The sequence below is a fragment of the Dendropsophus ebraccatus genome, chromosome 5 (genome assembly GCF_027789765.1).
Source record: "Dendropsophus ebraccatus isolate aDenEbr1 chromosome 5, aDenEbr1.pat, whole genome shotgun sequence".
Taxonomy (NCBI): Eukaryota; Metazoa; Chordata; class Amphibia; order Anura; family Hylidae; genus Dendropsophus; species Dendropsophus ebraccatus.
In genome coordinates this window covers 92,827,616-92,847,342 of record NC_091458.1, presented here as the reverse complement: position 1 = coordinate 92,847,342, position 19,727 = coordinate 92,827,616, and the positions used below count along the sequence as shown (strand labels likewise).

Here is a 19,727-nt window from a genome sequence, read left to right as displayed (position 1 = left end):
CGATGACGTTGACACAGACGCCTACGTAAGAAGTCCGGCTAAATTTTTTATTATATTGTTGTGTTGCCCCCCAATACAAATCACCAATATACACTTATTAAGGGAAATGCACATAAAGTGCTTTTTTTCCTGCACTTACTACTTCATCAAGGCTTCACTTCCTGGATAAAATAGTGATGTCACGACCCAACTCCCAGAGCTGTGCGGGCTGTGGCTGCAGAAGAGGATGATGGCAGAGGGATGCTCAGTGTCCTGTGTCTCTGTGTCCCCTTGGTCACACAGCGTTATATTAATGCCCTTTCTTTAGAACGGCATTAAAATAATGTACCTGCCTATTATTTCAGGACCCTGTTAATGGAACAGCGCCTGGAAACAATCGCTGTTCACATAATGCAATGTGCGGCGGTGGAACATTACATTGAAGCCATTGAAGTGAATGGTTAATTGAGTTAATGTTAAAAAAAAGAACATTTCTGCAGCCAATACAGAGGTAACGGGCTGCAGGAACGTTCTAAATGCATCCCGGCGTCCGGCAGTTTAACAGCGTCCATTGCTGTTAAACATAGTGTGAACATAGCATAAGGATGAAGTATGCCCTCTTGTAATGCTCTGGTAATTATCCATCATTTTACAGGCCTTGATCTGATGGAATGCAATTAAAAAAAAAATGGAATTCTTATCTAAAAAGTATACAGTGAGGGAGTTAAACTGGCCCAAGCTTTCTCTTGGCAAGTGTTCACTTGGAATTAAGTGCAAGACTTGAAGCTGCATTATTATCATATGGGTGTCAATATATATAATAATACAGTTAGGCACCCTAACACATCCTAGCTCTGTAAAATTGAATATAAAACAATTAAACTATATATTTCTAATTATTCTTTTCCAATAACAGTGAAACAAATATGTACCATGTTCTATTACACAAACCGAGCCATAGCTTTACATTTCTACAATTACAAGTTGGAAATATTTTACATTGTGCTATAGGAAACAATGTAGTTCGGTGAAGAGGTAAATAAAGTAGTTGTTTTGCTGTAATAACAATGCATGTTTGTGATTCTCAATTACTGTGCAACAAAAGAAAAGAAAATACACATGCCTTCTAAACATTTGTCTCTTGGGTAATGCACCCCACACTTTGCTTCTGTTTTCTTTCTCTCTTTTGGTCATCAATAAGGGTGTTGTAATTTTTGTCATGAATCTGTCAGCTGATCCTCCTCTTTTCTTTCACTACACAATACACACTGGGAGAGGATGTTTTTTGCATATTCCTCCCCTTTTCTCTGTGAGATATTGTTGCTGACCAACTTTAAAACACTACAGTATTTAGGAACCCTGCCGTGCCATTTTAAGTACTTGGACCTGCAAAGTGCCCCAAGCAATAACTACCTGAATTGCTTTTAATTACACAATATAGCTGCATCATCTTACTTCAGATTCTTTTTGATTGATGCTGTAAGGCAATTGTAACCGCGGATGATGGGATTAAGTGCTCTTGAAGTGACTTTAGCTTCTTGTCTGAACAAAGGGAAAGAAGAGAACACTTGGTCTCTTTTTGAACAAGCTGCCTTTTTTCACGTGCTATATAAAGAAATACAATTAACAAACATTACCCGCAGAGGGAAATTGAAATGTACATTCAGACGAGAACTGCTCTTGACTGCAATTAGACATATATGATCCAAGCTATTTTGGCCATTCATTAGCGCTAATTGTTTGAGAAACAAGCCTACAGAAGAAACGATTAAAATTAAAACCATAACTGTGGTTATTAGCCAGTGTGATAAAATGCATGCTCTGCAGCTGGAGCAGCTCATCAGACGGTGGGTTTTTAGTAGACACACATCCTCTGTTGTGAGCGCTCACTGTTTGCACAAGTCCTGCTGGTGTTTGTTATAAACAACTTGTATCTTTTTCTTAATTAAATGCCATTATTGTGCAAATCCTGGAGTTTTGTAATTTCAGTTGCTGTTTCCTTGCTGTGCTTTCCTTGTTTTTTGGGGGGACACTGCATTGTCTTATATGCATTGTAGAAATTGTATGTCCTTATATATTTTTTATGTAATTCAAACCATATGCTAGTCATATTGCCTCAGAGGTAGATAGATAGTGTTAATGCAGCCTAGCACAATTTTATTGGTGTTAAACATAAGTATTAGTTGATAATTATAAATGTATACAAATGTACCTGTCCAATTGTTTGGGTAACTAAATAGTGTGTGTGCGCGTGAGTATTTTTCTTTCTTTTCCTCCCTATGCTCCTTTCTCTTTTCCTACGTTTTTTTTTGTTTGTTTTTTTATTTCAACACAAAAGTAATTTGACAAAGACTTTATGTATTGGTTATCTGTAAACCGGAAATGGGTAACTTTGTGCTATTTATACATTATACTAATTATTAATGACCACTTTAATTTAATTGAGACATTTGCTCACCACATATGTATAGAATTTTTTGTGCACATTTAGTTTTGTAGTTAAGTATGTACTTTTTTCCCCTCCGTTTTAAATGTATGTCATTTCCTCTATTTCCATAGGTGGTGTGACTGGTATATGATGTGTTAAGGGGCAGCCTTACAAATGTCCATTCCAAAATCTAATAGGGATGTGCTTTGGGATTAATATAAATCAAAGTAAAAGTACTGTTTTGTGCTGGTATAGTTTTTATTTTTGTTTTTATTCTAGTGAAGACATTGCTGCTTGTAGGTGGTAAATGACTGTGACTATAAAATCTTTTAATAAGTTACTGAAGCGTCTGTGTTCTGTGTCTCATTTTACTATTACTACATTTCTTTATCTGAATTGCACTTTTAGGATATGTTCCCACTTCAGGAACATATTGGGGGTAGGCAGCCGTCTTGTTATATAGACAGACGCTGATAATGATCGTGATGATTATTAGCGCCCGTCTATATAATGAGATGGCCGCCTTCCCCCAATATGTTCCCAAAGTGGGAATATAGCCTTAATGTTTAGTATGTATGATAATACCTGTTTTGATCTGCATGGTACATAGGTAGCCCATATGTTCTTAAGATGTGAGATGTAACTTCTTTCAGAAAAATAATCTCTTCAATAGGATAGACTGATTTTGAGCACTTATGTAGTCCCATATTTTTATTGCACTTTAGTTTGCTTTGCAGAATCCACAATGAAATTCCAACAAATACATTTAGTGTAAATATGGTCTTAATAACTAATAGGGTACACAGGAAAAGGAAAATGGAGTTAAAACATGGACATGGATATTCCTTTAAATGAAAAGCTACAGCTCTATTTATTCAAATAGTATCTGTTTAAAAACCTATCATCACTTTCATGCTGCCTAAACTACGAGTCATTGACAAGGGCTCTGGTCCACCTGTCTTGATTGATATATCCCAACCTATACCCAGATAGGGATAGATGTATCAATCAAGTTTGGTAAGATGGGGAGAAGCTGCCAAAAAATGCCCAGATGACTTGATTGAGACCGCTTGAAGAGGATGACAGGTTTCCTTTAAATTTGCATGATGAAAACAAAGTTTGGTGACAAGTACTATGATCACCACTGAATCTGTTAACAAGACTGTAACACGAATAGAAAATAATTTTAGTATTGCAAAATTATAATCTGCATTTGGGTATTGACAAAGAAATTCAGGATAAATCAATGTTAATCTATGCAGATTGTCAATGTCTTCCCCAAGCCTTATGTTTCAGTCTAGGCTGTAAGGGAAGGCCATATTGAAGCACTTTATATTAAAGGGGGAAATTTTAAAAAATGGATAGGTTTAAGAAAATCCCCATTAATTTGGATGAATATCATTTGCTTTTATTTGTCACATCACACTAACATTGTGAGAAGAAGCAGCACAGTTGTGGGTCTAAAGCTTTATAATTAATCGGCCATAAATCTGGATGTCCTCCGTGTTAGATGTTAGAAAATACAATTTTACTGAATTACTAATTAAATATTCAGTTGCTGATTTATATTTTGTAATTTCTATGTCTAATTGAAGAGCAGTGTAGTTTTTGCAATATATATCTTAGCTGTGCTTCTGAGTGCCATCGAACAGCATCTTTCAGTACATCAGGACATTGATTTATTCTGTAGCATTTGGACTCAACCTCAGCTTAGCAAGATATCATGTGCAAATGCTGACAAGTAATATGTCCCTTACCGTGTACTCTGCTTGACTCCAAATTTATCATGTTTCAGTGGCTTACTATAAGCATACTATTGGGTATTTTAATGGGTTTACAGGGAAGCGTGTTTTTGCAAGGTTGGGAAGTTGGCTATTAGTCAACTTTATTTCAGGCTATATTTATCAAATTTGCAAAGTCTTGAATATTCAGCCTCCTGTTGACTCCCTTATTTGTGTTGTATGAATTTCATATCTAAGAGAAGCAACTGGGATGTTTGGATAAGGCTACAAGATAAATTCTTAGTGAATTTATCCACTGACATGATTACCTGTTTTTATAGCTTAAATTTGTAGGCAAAAAAATGGTGTCGAATTTAGGAGCCAATTATGCGCTCCTAGGAACTAACTAGCTGAGCTCTCCAATAATTGTAATAAAAAGTTAAGGATTAGCAGTTTATTATGCATCACGTAGTAATGTATTATGTTTGCTTTTTGGTTTTATTCTTACAAAAAATAAAGTTATTTAGTATTGTTTTGGCCTCCTGCATACCGGTAATAACATTTTAATGGAGAATAAAACATGTATAAAAAAGGACATGTTGAAGGCTCTTAAGACTAATTGTTGAGAGATAAGGAAGAATCTTTTTGTTAGATTTTTATAACCAGTTTGATTCAGGGAATTCTGCTAGGTCTATAGACCTGACAGATGGTAGCTTTTGCATTTCACAGCACCAGGGAACTGCATCTTAACAGGAAATAGAATTGATCAATAATACTTAAAAAGAGTAGCTCCAGGTCTCCATGTTTAGAAAAGAAACAAGAAAAACACAAGAAATGACTTATTTGTCATGGAATTTTAACTTGTATTGTGGGTTTTATTTTCAAGATCACATTATTAACCTACAAACAGAGCCAAGACCTCACAATAGTATGCCCACAGGGGTCGAATAATAATACATAACCCACTAGCTGGGAAAAAACATATAAGACCACAGTGTTATGGCAAATTGTACCTTTATTCCAAAGAAAATGCAAAGCCAGCTAAAACAGATAAAAGAACATTGAAAAAATGTAGTGGATTATTGACACACAAAAATTCATACAATGCTACGTAAAATAAACCACACAACAATACAGGAGGAATCACAGTGCGATATGAAAGGCTGTTAGGCTGGGTTCACATACTTCAGGTGGTCCGGCATCCTTCTTTTAACAGAAACTGATGACAACTCATTATGCAACTCAAAGCATCAATTGTTATCAGGCATCCTATCCTTCAGGCATTTATTACCTAATAACTGAATAGGTGATAGTTACTAAACTGCTGGGGATAGCATTATTTGCCATAAATGAAAGACTGTAGCTAGACGTTTAAATGGAATGGTGGCCATTGACCACTGCCCTATTTAAATGCCTCCTAGTTAGGATTGTTAGGACCCCTAGTGACCTACTTTTTATTACTCATCCAGTGGATAGCTGGTAAATGCTTCTGTAACTGTTGGAGCTTAGTTGGCAAGTCACTGCCTGATAATCTAGATGCTGTCTGTGCCCAAAATAAACTAGGGGCATTTTGAAGACCCTATTGTTTTACTATTTGTCTGGGCATAAAAAGCCTGGCCTATATGCTTTGCGCTACATGTATTATGGGTTCTAGACACCTCTTGTACCTCATTTGACAAGAGGTGTGACCTAGTTGTAAGGGAATGTGGTTCAACAATGCAACCTATCGGCATCATGAAAGCCACCCAATAGGTGGTGTAAAGTTAGAGTCTGAAAATGTACCAAATTTATCAAACCACATGAACCACTGTCATAAATTTGGTGCCTTTTTAGATTGGCTAGTTAATGTTTACATTTTCCAAGTATTAGGCTTTTAATCAGCCCTATTGTTTATATGAATAGAGAAAAAGGTGCTGCTATTTAAATTTATATGTAGGTTAAAATGAGGATTGATGAAAAAAAAAGAACATTGCTCCATACTATAACCATATAGTTCTGTGACCCACATTTCTGGCCATGCATGATCCCATACACTTTCAAGAATATTGCTAGTAAAATCTGATGTAGCCAAATAATAAAATGACCTGTTACCAGTATCCTGATATATTATGCGATATCACTTCACATAAGGGTTATTTTATAAGTGGTATAGACTTTACTGAACCGTGAACACATTTGTTTGCTGATTTGGGCATCTTTGTCACCATGGAAGATACATGGATAAAATTAATTGATTAGAATACAGAACATGACAAGATTTAGGAGAAATGCCATTTAGAGGAGATTACTGGATTAGTTATTGCTCACAATAGGTATAGATATTTTCTTTTTACCTGGACACATATGGCTGATATATGTTTACTGCAGAAATCCCTATGGCAGAAGGAGTTTGGGGCATTAGGTATCCTGCTGAGTTCTATCACTCTGTATAAAGGAACCATAGTTCTGGATAAAATTGCCTTGGGGTGGGCGCAATATGACAATATAATGAAATAGACCATAGAATGTCTTTCTTTCCCTCTTCTCGCTTTCATTTCTGTCTTCATTGTTGACAACACTACTTTGGTTGTGTTTACTCATTCATTTTTTTATTTTAGTGTATAGAGAACCTATGGTTACTTGTGATTATAAACTTATATGAAAGCAAATCTGAGTCTTCATTAAGATTCAGTGTGTGTTGTGAGTGACCATAGGAGGCACCTGCTTTCAACCTGAGGCAATGGCGGACAATAACATCATCCTTCCTGCTTTAGTGTATTGATCCCTTTAGTTATGGTGTGAAGACTTGTTCAGATTAACCTTTTAAAGTGCCTGAGGATATTACTTATCACAAAAAGTTTAAAGACCTTTATATGTATAGCTTGATGTTGAAAAGGTGGGTGTGATAGAAACTTTCCAATCCATTAAGGTAGTTTAACAAAGTTAGCATGTGTAAGAGAAAGTGAAATGCTAGAAAAGAGGTCAGGCTCATATCCTGCAGGGAAAAGGCTATAACATCTGGGAAAGATAAGCCTACCCTGGTAATGAATTAGGCCCCAGTTTATAGATGTCTGTGTTTGAATGTAGACAGAAAATTGGCAGACTAATTACTGCTTATCTGCAATGATTTTGAAACTTCTGCTACAACCATTTCTTACTGTTATGTGGAGTCCTGGTGCATTTAGGCTTTCCTGGGATTACAGAATTCAATAAAATGTCTTAACATGATAACCAAAGAATAGAGAGGTATTTATTTTTGCCATTAAAATAATTCCGACCAGTGGTTAAGAAGCTTTATATGCCACTTTCGAACACAATAAGGGTATGTGCACACTGAGTAATTCTGACGGAAATTCAGTCGCGGAATTCTCAGCATGCGCCCGCGGAGTTTCCATCAGAATTACTCAGTGTGCACATATCCTAATAATAATAATAATAATAATAATAATAATAATACTTACAAAAGGACCTTTTAATACCTACAGTATATGTCCATAAGCATAACAAACCAGAATATATACCCAATAAAGAATAACAATGCTGGACAATAAACTTTAAATGTTGAAAAAAATATCTCTTTATTTATTACATAACAAATAAAAACAAGCTCTTTTTTAAAAAAAAATGCAGGAAGCAAGTACATACGGAGGGATTGCAAGGCAGAGAAAAAATAGAATAAATGTACAAACATGCATACGCACATATGTAATATATATATATATATATATATATATATATATATATATATATATACACATATACCACAAAATGAGGGGGAGGCACACCAGAACCAAGTAAGGAAAAGTAAGATCAAGACTGCAGGTAATAATTAAGTTGTAAGACATAATCCAATGTGGGATCTCCTCACCACAAATGCCCTCTATGAAGCTACTGCCCAGCAATGCCACTCACCTAACGCTGCGTTTCACCAATGAGGGACCCTGCGAAATACAGCATTGGGTGAGTGGCATTGCTGGGCAGTAGCTTCATAGAGGGCAAATTTGGTGATAATAATAATTATGAGATGCCAGTTTTAACAGTGATCAAACAAGTGCTAAAAATGGATTTCAACTTTAAGGTGATGTATAGTAGAGGGGTGCACTGATGGATAATGAATAGAGAGCTATACCCAACTGAACTAAAATGCTATATTGTTATGGACCATTCATAGTAAGTATATTTCATTTCTAAATATTGCTGAGCTCTTACTGTATCTGGACTTTGTGTCCTTAGCACAGGCCTTGTAGAAAGCAATGCACTGGGACCACCTCCAGTGCACCAAGTAAGCCCATTTGCACATAACCTTTTCAGCCGATGGCTCTGGAACTGTACAACAGGTTTATTCTTCTCGCACTAGCACTTAGCTTGTTGTTAATAGAGCGGGGGCTGTCACAGAGGATAAAGAGAAAAGAACATAACTTGGCTATGTCATATGATGATTCTTTAGATAAAACAGAAAATGTATGAACGTCGATGAACCTTATTTTTATCAAACAATTTAATAAAGAAAAAAATTCAAGTCTCACTGTTGTTATAACTCTCAAAACCCAAATCAACAGTAGATGTGAAATAAAGCAGGTTTCAAATTTACTTTTTTTTTTTTAGTTATCATGTTTCCCTGACATCCAGCTTTTCAAATTTTTCCAATTATCTGTATTTTACTTTATTAGGCTGGGTTCACACGACGTTTTGGCAATCCGTATTTTTATCAGTTTTTTTGCAAAAAAACGGATGAAAAACTGATGGAAAAAAAGGATGCATTTCTGTGCATCCGTTTTGATCCGTTTTTCCATTGACTTCCATTATAGAAAAAAACGGATCAAAACAGATCCGTTTTTTTAACGGACACAAAAATGTAGTCGACTTAATTTTTGTGTCCGTTAAAAAAAAACGGATCCATTTTGATCCGTTTTTATTTCATAATTGAAGTTTATCAGCTCCGTTTAAAATTACGTCCGTCATTTTGAGTCTAAAATAACGGACATCATTTAGCAGCCTGGCCTCCCCTTAGTGCAATGACTGGTGTTTGTACATTATTCTAGTTTGAGTTACTAATTGGCCTTTGGGTGTGGCTTAATTGAAAAGTCCATTGAATTTAATAGCAAAAACAGAGAAAGAATGGTGACAAAAGAGAAACTGTGTGTGAACAACTAATAAAAAACGTCCGCTGTTTGCAAAAGATGTCTGAAAATAATGATCATGTTTGTTATTTTGACGTCCGCGATAAAAACATCTGTTATTCAATGCATTGTGTGCATTGGACATCTGTCAATGCATTGCCATTTCAGTCAGTTCAATTGCTGCAAAAACTGACGTTTTTTTTAAAATATCAAAATCGGACGCCTTTTCTATATTTTTGACGTTGTGTCAACATAGCCTAACTTTGAATTTAATTTGTTTTTCAGATCTTCTCTACGTGCAGGTGGTTTTCCAAAGGTACCAAGAAACAGCTGTTTATATTGTCAGATCCGAGATGCTCATAAGTACATCCCTCGCAGAGGTGTGTTATACATACCTGGAAACGATGAAAGAAAAATACAGAAAATTTCCACTCTCAATGTGGACTGTGCTGTGCTAGACTGTGAAGATGGAGTAGCCATCAATAAAAAGGTAAACCATTAATTATTGATATTATTTTATTTCAGACTCTTTAGAAGCATTTTAGTGTGAATTGTGTAGTTGTACAATTTTAGGCTATGTTCACACTGTGTAAAAACAACTGCCGTTGACGTCCGTTTGCACTGTCAAACAACGGCTGTTGTTTTACATGTTCTTCCGGCCAATACTGCATTATTGGCTGGATGAACATTATTTTAAAATCATATATAAATCAATTAACCATTGGTTTCCTGGCACACTATGACCGCAAGACAGCCACATGCTGTGTAAACTGTCAATAATTTTTGGAGCGCTGCTTGAAAACAACGGCTGAAAATAATGGACAGGTCAATTATTTCCATGGCATTGAACAACGGCTGTTGTTTAAATTGAATTCAATGAAGTTCATATTTTTAAAGGCAAGAACGGCCATTGTTGCTGATTAAAAGAATGGACGTTCTTGTCTTTAAAAATACACTGTGTGAACATAGCCTTAAGATTTAATATAGCTTCAGGCTATGTTCACACATAGTATTTTAGGCAGTGTTTGTTTCTGTCAAAATTTTGGTTATTATGTGTAGCCAAAATCAGAAGTGGAGCTGACAGAAAAATTATAAAGAAAAGATTATACCCATAGCATTGTTCTGTTCTTTTCTGTACAAGTTTCAGCCACTGTTTTCCCATTTACTAAGTAATCCCAGCACAGATTTTCACACATACATAAACCTACATTTATCTGTGTTAAACCCCATATGCTATTTCTAAGCCCAAGCTACCAGTTTATTCAAGTCTTAAAAGGGTTATCCGGGTAACAAAAACGATATTCTAAACAATCCCCCTTCCCAATACCACCCTATGTCTAATATACATGTATGACCTATCTTACACCCTTTCCCTGTTTTTTTTTTCTCATTCATAACCGCTCTGGATGTCTAAAATCCTTTACTCTGGGTCCACTCTGACCACGCTCAGCTCCCTCTTCCCCCCTCCCTTTGTAGTCTCAGGAAATGTGATCTACTCTCTGGGGGATGGGTAAGCTGTCTATTGACTTTTTAACCCATCCCCAGCAGACATCTTCATGCACCTGTGCTGCTTCTATAAACTTACATGTGTCCCTGAGCCTAGGTTTCTGTAATATGAAAAGTTATAGTTCTATCTCTGATTGCTGTCAGTGAATGCAGGCATATCTATCTGTCTTTGTGTCACAGCTCTGTATATTGTGAGTGTAATAGATGTTTTTAGAATCTGAATGAAATTACAATGTTTTCATTCACAGTCATCAAGTTAAAATCTAAACCTACACTACACCACCCAGTAAACAGATGCCGTTATGCAGCACATAGCTACACCATGTGTGCGTCAGCTCTGGTACATCATCAGCTAGTATGGAATACATATTAGGGAGATGTGAGACAAAATCAGTGAAAATCAGTTATTCGTTAAATGCCCAGTGCACAAGGTGCTATTGCCATTCTAAATTTGACTTTTTAGCCAGGTTGTACAACATACTAAAACATGAAAACTGATCAAAACAGAGTTTTCCCAGAGTATTTACAATTAATAGGTGGTGAGAAATCTATGCACAGACTAGTTTGGAACAATAAGCCTACTGCTGAAATGACACACAGAAAAGAGACACAATGACACAAAGAGTCATCATTATAAATTATATTCACATCAGCCACACAGACATGATCAACACATAAAACATATCATGCACCCAGTGAATAGTCATGTAATGCTTAAATTATGTACACATTGGTCTTCTTATTGCTGATACAGTACTTACTTGTTCTGACTGTAATTTTGTGGTTAGGAAAAGTATTCCATATATATTGATTAATGCTATGCTTCATGTGCCTAAACAAATAACGTATAGGTGTCAAATTGATCGCCCTTAAAGGAGTTTTCTATGAATTTCTTGTACTGATCCAAGAAGTGTTATTGTTATTTTGAGCAAAAAAGGGGCATGTCAAACACAAAAGGCCAGCACACTAAATGCAGAGCCATATTTACCAATAGGCACCCGTGTTTCAGTGCCTAGGGTACCTTTCAGGGGTGCCGCACCTGGAAGCAGGGGGCAGGAAACAATATTTTTGTTTTTAATTTTTTCAGTCTCCCACCTCTCTTTCAGACTTGCCAGTAAATCTGTTGTCTTTTTTAGGGCTTGGGGGTAAGGTGGTATTGGTCAGGTGAGGTATGGCGGTGTTATCCAGTCACAGTATGGCGGTATTGGTCAGGTCTGGTATGGCGGAGTTATCCAGTCACAGTATGGTGATATTGGTCAGGTTTGGTAAGGCGGTTTTATCCAGTCACAGTATGGTGGTATTGGTCAGGTCTGGTATGGCAGTGTTATCCAGTCACAGTATGGTGGTATTGGTCAGGTGTGGTATGGCAGTGTTATCCAGTCACAGTATGGCAGTATTGGTCAGGTTTGGTATGGCGGTGTTATTCAGTCACAGTATGGTGGTATTGGTCAGGTGTGGTATGGCGGTGTTATCCAGTCACAGTATGGTAGTATTGGTCAGGTCTGGTGTGGCTGGCGGTGTTATCCAGTCAAAGTATAGCAGTATTGTTCAGGTCTGGTGTGGAGGTGTTAAATATGACGCCTGGAGCTATTACCTAACAATCTACCAAACCTGTGGGAAGAATTCCTTCAGACAATATGCAAATCATTGAGTCAATGTCGGAATTTGTTTATGTTTTAAGAAGTTAAAAACCATGAAAATGGTTTCAGCTGCATGTGGTGACAAACAGTAAATGTGGGAGCGCGGCCTAAGCCTGATCACATATCAATATAATGTTCAGAAACTAGAAAATCCTGATGCTAATTGGTGAGTGAAGATATGGCGTCTTCAGGTTTAGTGCCTAGGGCAGCAGCAGCTGGTAATACGGCCCTGACTAAATCACTAGGGTAAGTATGTATATGAAAAAAAAACACCCTAGAAATAAAAACCAGAAGTGCCTGAGAGCAGAGACTGAGAGCAAGAAAGGTAAGTATAGCTGTTTTTTTTATGTTTGTCACCTGTCTAAGCACATCCCTGGGCAACCTTTTTAAGTAGACTAGAATTATGTTGTCAGCTGGTGGTCTCATTTAAACTGGTTCCTGAAAACTTTGGTTGGAAATGACCAGTTGAATAGCGGGAGCTATTAACACTATATATGCAGTCTAGAGATTAATCCAGAAAATATTAATCTGTCCAAAGATGTTAATTTCAGTGCTTATGTTGGATAGTCTTGATCTCCTGTCAACATTTAAACATTCTGTTTTGTCTTTATTATTTATGTGTGTTGGGTGTGCGTCTTCATTTAAATTCTGCATTCCTGTCAACAACATTTACAAATGGGGAAAAAACAGGATTATAACAGTGGGAGAGGAAGAAGGGAGCATGCTGAAGTTAAAGCAAGTGGTCTCCTTCATTTACCAGTAATGATGAGCTCTTTAAATTGGGATTAATACATGCAAACAAGGCCTAATCTGTTAAAACTTTCTACTTAATCTTCCTCAAATGTAAACATTTGTGATGCCTTAGAGATGGAGAATGATTGGACTCCTGAGACACTTCTTATCCTGTTCAACATTTTCATTTTACAACTTCAAAGGGAAATTTATGTATTTATTGAGGGTGTTAAGTAGAGCTAGACAGAATTTGTTTCTTGGCTATTTAGTTAAAACCAACAGGGATTACATTAGAGTTTATAGCTTTTGGTGAAAAATGTGTGTGTTTTCCTTTACTGCCAAATAAGATTTTTAGATCATTGAAAACTTAATCCTATTACCATGTTGATAGAGGAAATGACATTACATTGCACATACTTTTGTGGATTAACTGCAAATGTATTAATAATGACTGTTTTCTATTAGCCCCTCAGAACTGACAGTAATTGACATACTCTAAACTACATAGATAGGCTATGTTCACTCATCGTTTAACAGCGTCCATTGCACAACAACGGACGCTGTTAGCCAGCCGCCGGGCTTCACTGAGCCTGTTCCTGCAGCCGATACCTCTGTATCGGCTGCAGGAACGTTCCTGTTTCTCAACTGATTTGCGGGCACTGTTGGGTGTGCCCGCAAATCAATTATTCACTTTAATGCAACATTATACTAATGCCCACTCTAAAGAACGGCGTTAGAATAACGTCGTGTGAATACAGCGGGCGGTACTGCATTGAATTCTATGCAATGCCGCCCCTGCAGTAAAGAACGGATGCTGAGGCCATTGCAATCAGCGTCCGTTCTTTACAAAAAAAAAAAAACGATGTGTGAACCTAGCCATACTCTGAAGTCTACAGTAGGCAGAAATTTTACTTTTTTTCCCCTGACAGTCCTAAACTCACGGGACATCATGTTGGTTTATCATTATGGAAATGGAGGGTACATAAGACAAAATAAAAAAAAACTAGATGCACTCAACATTTGTGACAGTATTCTGTTTCCATTGTTATCCTAGAAATATTTGTAGATCCCTTTTTTTAGCTGTATTAGTATAGTTTTACAAATGTAGTGCCAAGAACATAGTATATTTTAAGAGGATGTCATGGGTTCACCAGAATGATAAACTTAGAAATCGTAGAGCCATCTACTATGCCACAGATGTGCTGATGACATTGACCGACCTGCAATATATCTTAAATCTTTACTGCAGTGGTCTTTATAAAACAGCATAAATACAATTATTTTATTAGTATTTTTATTTCGTAAAAAACCTGGATTGTAGTTACATTAGATAATTTTTACATGTTAACCCTTTCCCGCACGAAGACGTAACTGTACGTCCTCGTGCGGGTGCGGGCATTCAGAGCGGGGCCGCGCGGCGACCCCGCTCTGAACCGCCGCGATCCTGGGTGCCTCATGTAGTCGGGGATTGCGGCTATTAGCGGGCACGGTCCGATCGCTCCGACGTTGTCCCGGAGGAGCGATCTCCGTTACTGGAGCCGGCCGGGGACCGCTCCAAGATGGCGCCGTCCCCGGCTCGGCACTCGTTTGTTTTCGGCTGCAGCAGCCGAAAGCAAACGAGTGCCGATCTCATTGATCTTTGCTGTATAACTATAAAGCAAAGATCTCAATGAGAGATCAAAGTGTATAAACTAGAAGTCCCCTGTAAAAAAATAAATAAATAAAGTGTTGTTGTCAATAAAAAGCCCCCTCCCCTAATAAAAGTCTGAATCACCCCCCTTTTCCCAGGTTATAAATAAAAGTAAATAAATAAATAAATAAATAAACATGTTTGCTATCGCCGTGTGCGAAATCGCCCGAACTATTAATTAATCACATTCCTGATCTCGCACGGTAAACGGCGTAAGCCCAAAAATATCCCAAAGTGCAAAATTGCGCATTTTTGGTCGCATCAAATCCAGAAAAAATGTAATAAAAAGTGATCAAAAAGTCGTATATGCGCAATCAAGGTACCGATAGAAAGAACGCATCATGGCGCAAAAAATTACACCTCACACAGACCCATATACCAAAGGATAAAAGCGCTGTAAGCATAGGAATAAAGCGATTTTAAGGAACATATATTTGTTAACAATAGTTTGAATTTTTTACAAGCCATCAGATAATATAAAAGTTATACATGTTACATATCGTTGTAATCGTAACGACTTGAGGAACATGCATGACCAGTCAGTTTTACCATAGGGCGAACGGCGTAAATGCAAAACTCCCCGAAATCAAAACAAATTCCTTTTTTTTTTCAATCTGACAGCGCAAATGATTTTTTTCCGGTTTCGCAGCATATGTTATGGAAAAATAATGCCTGTCATTGCAAAGTACAATTGGTTTCACAAAAAATAATCGCTCATATACGTCTTTAGGTGAAAAAATGCAAGCCCTATGGACTTTTAAACATAAAGTGGAAAAAGCAAAAGTGCAAAAACGAAAATTGGCTTTGACCTTAAGGGGTTTAAAATAGTCACACTTAAAAGGGTGTTAAAGAGCGGCTATCTTGAATAATATATGAACATCTGTTTTTGTAAGGGCCAATAAAGAATGTTAAAGTCAATGTACCACTAGTACATCGCTTTATGGGTTTTTTTTTAACATGAATAGACCAGCGCCGGTGCGGGGATGCTGGTGCCACGGTCCTTTTTTTGAACACCGACCCGGTTATCACGCACGGTGCTGGTCTATTCCTGAGAATCGGCTAGGTATGAAGCATTGGGGGCTGGTCCGCCAGCTGCCAGTGTGACAAACCCCCCTCCCCTCTGTGACGCAGTTCCATTAGAAATAATGGAGCCACATCACAGAGGGTGATTGTCACACCAAACCATAAGTAGGTTATGAGATGTTATTTTTTTGAAGTATAACATAGAAAGTTGCATAGTATTATACACTATTCTACACAATATACAGTGGAAAGATACTATGTTATATATACAATTTGTAGCCTATATGTGATGCATTGTTTACAAAGAAATATGTCACAGCCTTCTGTTATATATATATTTTGGAACGTTTTCCAACATATTTGCCAAACTGAGGATCAAAGTGTGGTGGTGTGAGGGCCTCAAAACGTTTTTGTTCATGCTTTTGTAGCGTAAATGAGCTTTATATAGTAAAAGGTCCAAGTATTGACGAATTGCACAAATTCTGGGCATCTTCTTTTCCTAGGATTAAATGATAGAAAACGTATCTGTAATTTTAAATGATTTTTAAAAAACCATCTTAATTTTTTTTAGATTAATATGGCTTTAGTAATCTCACTGCTGTTACTGTTCCCCTGAAAGTCTCCCCCATATTGCATCAGCATCTTATCTCATGCAATCAAGTGCCACAAAGCTTCTAATGTTATATTTTTCAAGAAAAGCATCCAGGCCTTATTTCATGAATCAGCCATGACAAAATCATGTGGCTCTTAGAGTAAAGAATCTGCACCTGTGCTGGTGGTGAAACTTTCTTTGCTCTAGATGTAGAGAATGCCCTCTTGTCATAGTTACAGGTGTAAAAAGATCACTAGAAATATCTTTGTACTGTCACTTCATATATTTGTACACCGTGATCAGATCGCCCTTAGGTGTATTTTTTCTAAACTAAATAGCCCCAAGTTTGATAATCTGTCTTGTACTGTAGACTACCCATTCCCTTAATGACCTTGGTCGACTTCCTCTGCACCCGCACCAGTTCAGCTGTGTCCTTCTTATATACCGGTGCCCAAAATTGTATACAGTATTCCATGTGTGGTCTGACCAGTGATTTATAAGGAGGCAAAACTACGTTATCTTTTGATGCCTTGGTAGTCGCTGCCTTTTCAGAATCAATTTTACAGAGTGTTTTATTAAGCACATAATTGTACTTATTATTTATATATCCTAAGTGCATAACTTTACATTAAACTTAATTTGTAATTTCTCTTCCCAAGACTTCCAGCTTCTACAAATTACTCTGTAATATTATATTATCCTCCTTGGTAGTGGTTACTTTAGCCAGATATTTACTACAAGTAAACCCAGCCTGATAACAATTTTCATGTATAAAAACCTTGATGACCAATGATAAATTATATTTTTTCTTTGGTTCTAGATCATGATTCTTTTTCTTTTCATTTACACCAATTATAGATACAATTGCTCAAAAATATATTAATTGTAGTCGTAATTGTTCTAATTGTAAAAGGGGTTATCCAAATCAACTGGTTTCTAAAAGTTAAATAGATTTTGTAATTTAATTCTTTTTACTTATCTACTTCTCTATGTCCTGCAGTAGGTGGTGTTTTCTTTTCAGTCTGACACAGTGCTTTCTGCTGACATTTTTGTCCGAGACGGGAACTGTCCAGAGCAGGAGCAAATTCAAATAGAAAACCTTTCCTGCTCTTGACAGTTCCTGTCTCAGACAGAGATGTCAGCAGAGAGCACTGTGTCAGACTGAAAAGAAAACACCACTTCCCGCAGGACATACAGCAGCTGATAAGTATGTGAAGACTTGAGATTTTTAAATAAAAGTAAATTACAAATCTTTATAACTTTCTGACACCAGTTGATTTGAAAGAAAAAGATTTTCACTGGACAACCCCTTGAATGACCGATATTCAGTGACTGCTTGTTGAGGTAACCAGGACTTTTTTTCCTGCTTTTCTTTTAGCTGCTAAATATATTTGGTCTTTTACAAATTCTGCCCAAGGAAATGTAGTTTTAAAAAGAATCAACAGTTCATTAGTAATAGCAAAAAAAAAAGTTTATTTCTTTTCAGTGTAAAAATCCTCTTCTGAAAACAACTGGGTGAAATTGCAGAGGCCGAATAGATCATATTAAAGGCAGATATATACAGAAAACAAAGAGCAGTAAAATGTTTTAATGACAAACAAACATGCACACAATACAGTTTTCTATTAGATGTCATGCTGTCATGATACACTTGTGCCAAAAAGCAACGTCAAGATTAAGCGTAGAGGATTTTTCTAAAAGGCAAAGGTATTGATAAACAATAGACCAGCTTTATTACTCTTATTGCCTGTGTAGTAGCTAATAGTTCATGCCTGAATTTAATATGTGTCAATGCAAATAGTGAAGCGTTGGTTAGTGTTTTATTAATGTTTCTAATGTACTGCATGACTATATGAAAGACTACAATTAAAAAAAAAAATTATATATTATAAGAGAGATTGTAGCCATATATGCGATTGAAAGGGTTGTCTAGTAAATATTTGTTAAAACAAATATGCCCAAACTGTGTGATGAAAGAAAGAGACTGCACTTACCTCCCTTCACTGCAGCCTCTTATCCAGGCAAGAAGATGCATGTGGGGAGGGTTAAATTATGTGTCCCTTATAAATAATATACACCTTATGGATTGATAGCTATTTTTTTATTGTAGGGTACTTCTTTCTCACATATATCTCATTATAAGGCTATGTTCTCACAATGTCTTTTTATGCCAAATAATGGCCATTGTTTTTAAAATAAAAGCCGCTCCTTTAAAATGATGGCCGTCAATAATGATCATTATCAAACAACGAGAGTTATTTTGCCTGAAAAAGATGTCGGAACATAGCCTCAGTTTGTCATTATCAGCTTTTATTTTTTTCATTGAAATTAGTTTTGTTTCTTGTAGTTCACAAGCCCTCACAGGCAGGGTCCTCTCTCCGTATGTATCAGTCTGTCATTTATTTTATTCATGTAGTTTTTTCTTGATTTTATGTTATGTTCTGCATGCGTAAATTCTGTATTTTAACCCCTTATTATTTTTACAGCGCTCTAGCGCTTTAGGAATTAAGGGCACTTAAAATAAATTTAAAAAAAGGCCCAGAACAATAGGGATTAAAAACTACGCAAACTGATTTGCCTGTTTACATAAAAATAGCAAAACTAAATGAGAAGATTTACCCAGTTCGATACAAACGTGATCTAAATGCAGAAATCAGAGAATACAGTCCTATGAATTACTACTGCTTGACTACTTTTGCTCTTATACTTGCTTGACATATACTGCTGAGTTAGTATGAAATCATTTATAGCTACTTGGATCCACTGAAAAAAAATATATAGTTAAGCAATAAGTATTGGTGTCTTGTGTTTTGAGCTTTTCTCTTAATGCTGCTGTCCGGTCACTTCTAAACCTCTAAAGAGAAGAACTTAATTTTAGCCTCCAGGACTGCATAAAATCCAATTCCAGATTGTATTTGTCCGATATCACTTCCAATCTGCTTCTCCACTGAGAGGCTATTTGCAGTCTTTGTGCTTCATGACATTAAAACCAATAGGAAATGGTCATAGGGTGATAGTTGTTTGTGGCACTTTGAAGTTGTTTATTATTTTTTGTTTCATGTTTTAAGCCATGGCGCCTTGGGAAGACACGTAAGACAAGGTTTTCAGTAAAGTAGTCTTATTTATTTAGCTTTTTTTTTTATATAATCATTCATAATCTGCTTCTTTGAGATTACATTTCATCAAAACTATCTGCATGTATAATAGGATGGTTTATTCAATTTAAATGTGTTCTGTAGATTGAAATAAGTAACACTTTCTGAGCAAAGTAATAACATTCTCAAATACTTAGCATGAAGTCAATATTCAGTCTCTGT

At 36.5% G+C, this 19,727-nt stretch overlaps 1 protein-coding gene across 1 annotated transcript in view; it reads left to right on the top strand.

Moving 5' to 3' along the window:
• CLYBL (citramalyl-CoA lyase) overlaps positions 1 to 19,727 on the top strand; it is a 243,556-nt gene that overhangs the window by 144,059 nt on the left and 79,770 nt on the right. Inside the window, 1 exon segment of the mRNA XM_069970730.1 lies at positions 9,513 to 9,717. Within this exon segment, the coding sequence (XP_069826831.1) occupies positions 9,513 to 9,717 (205 nt within the window).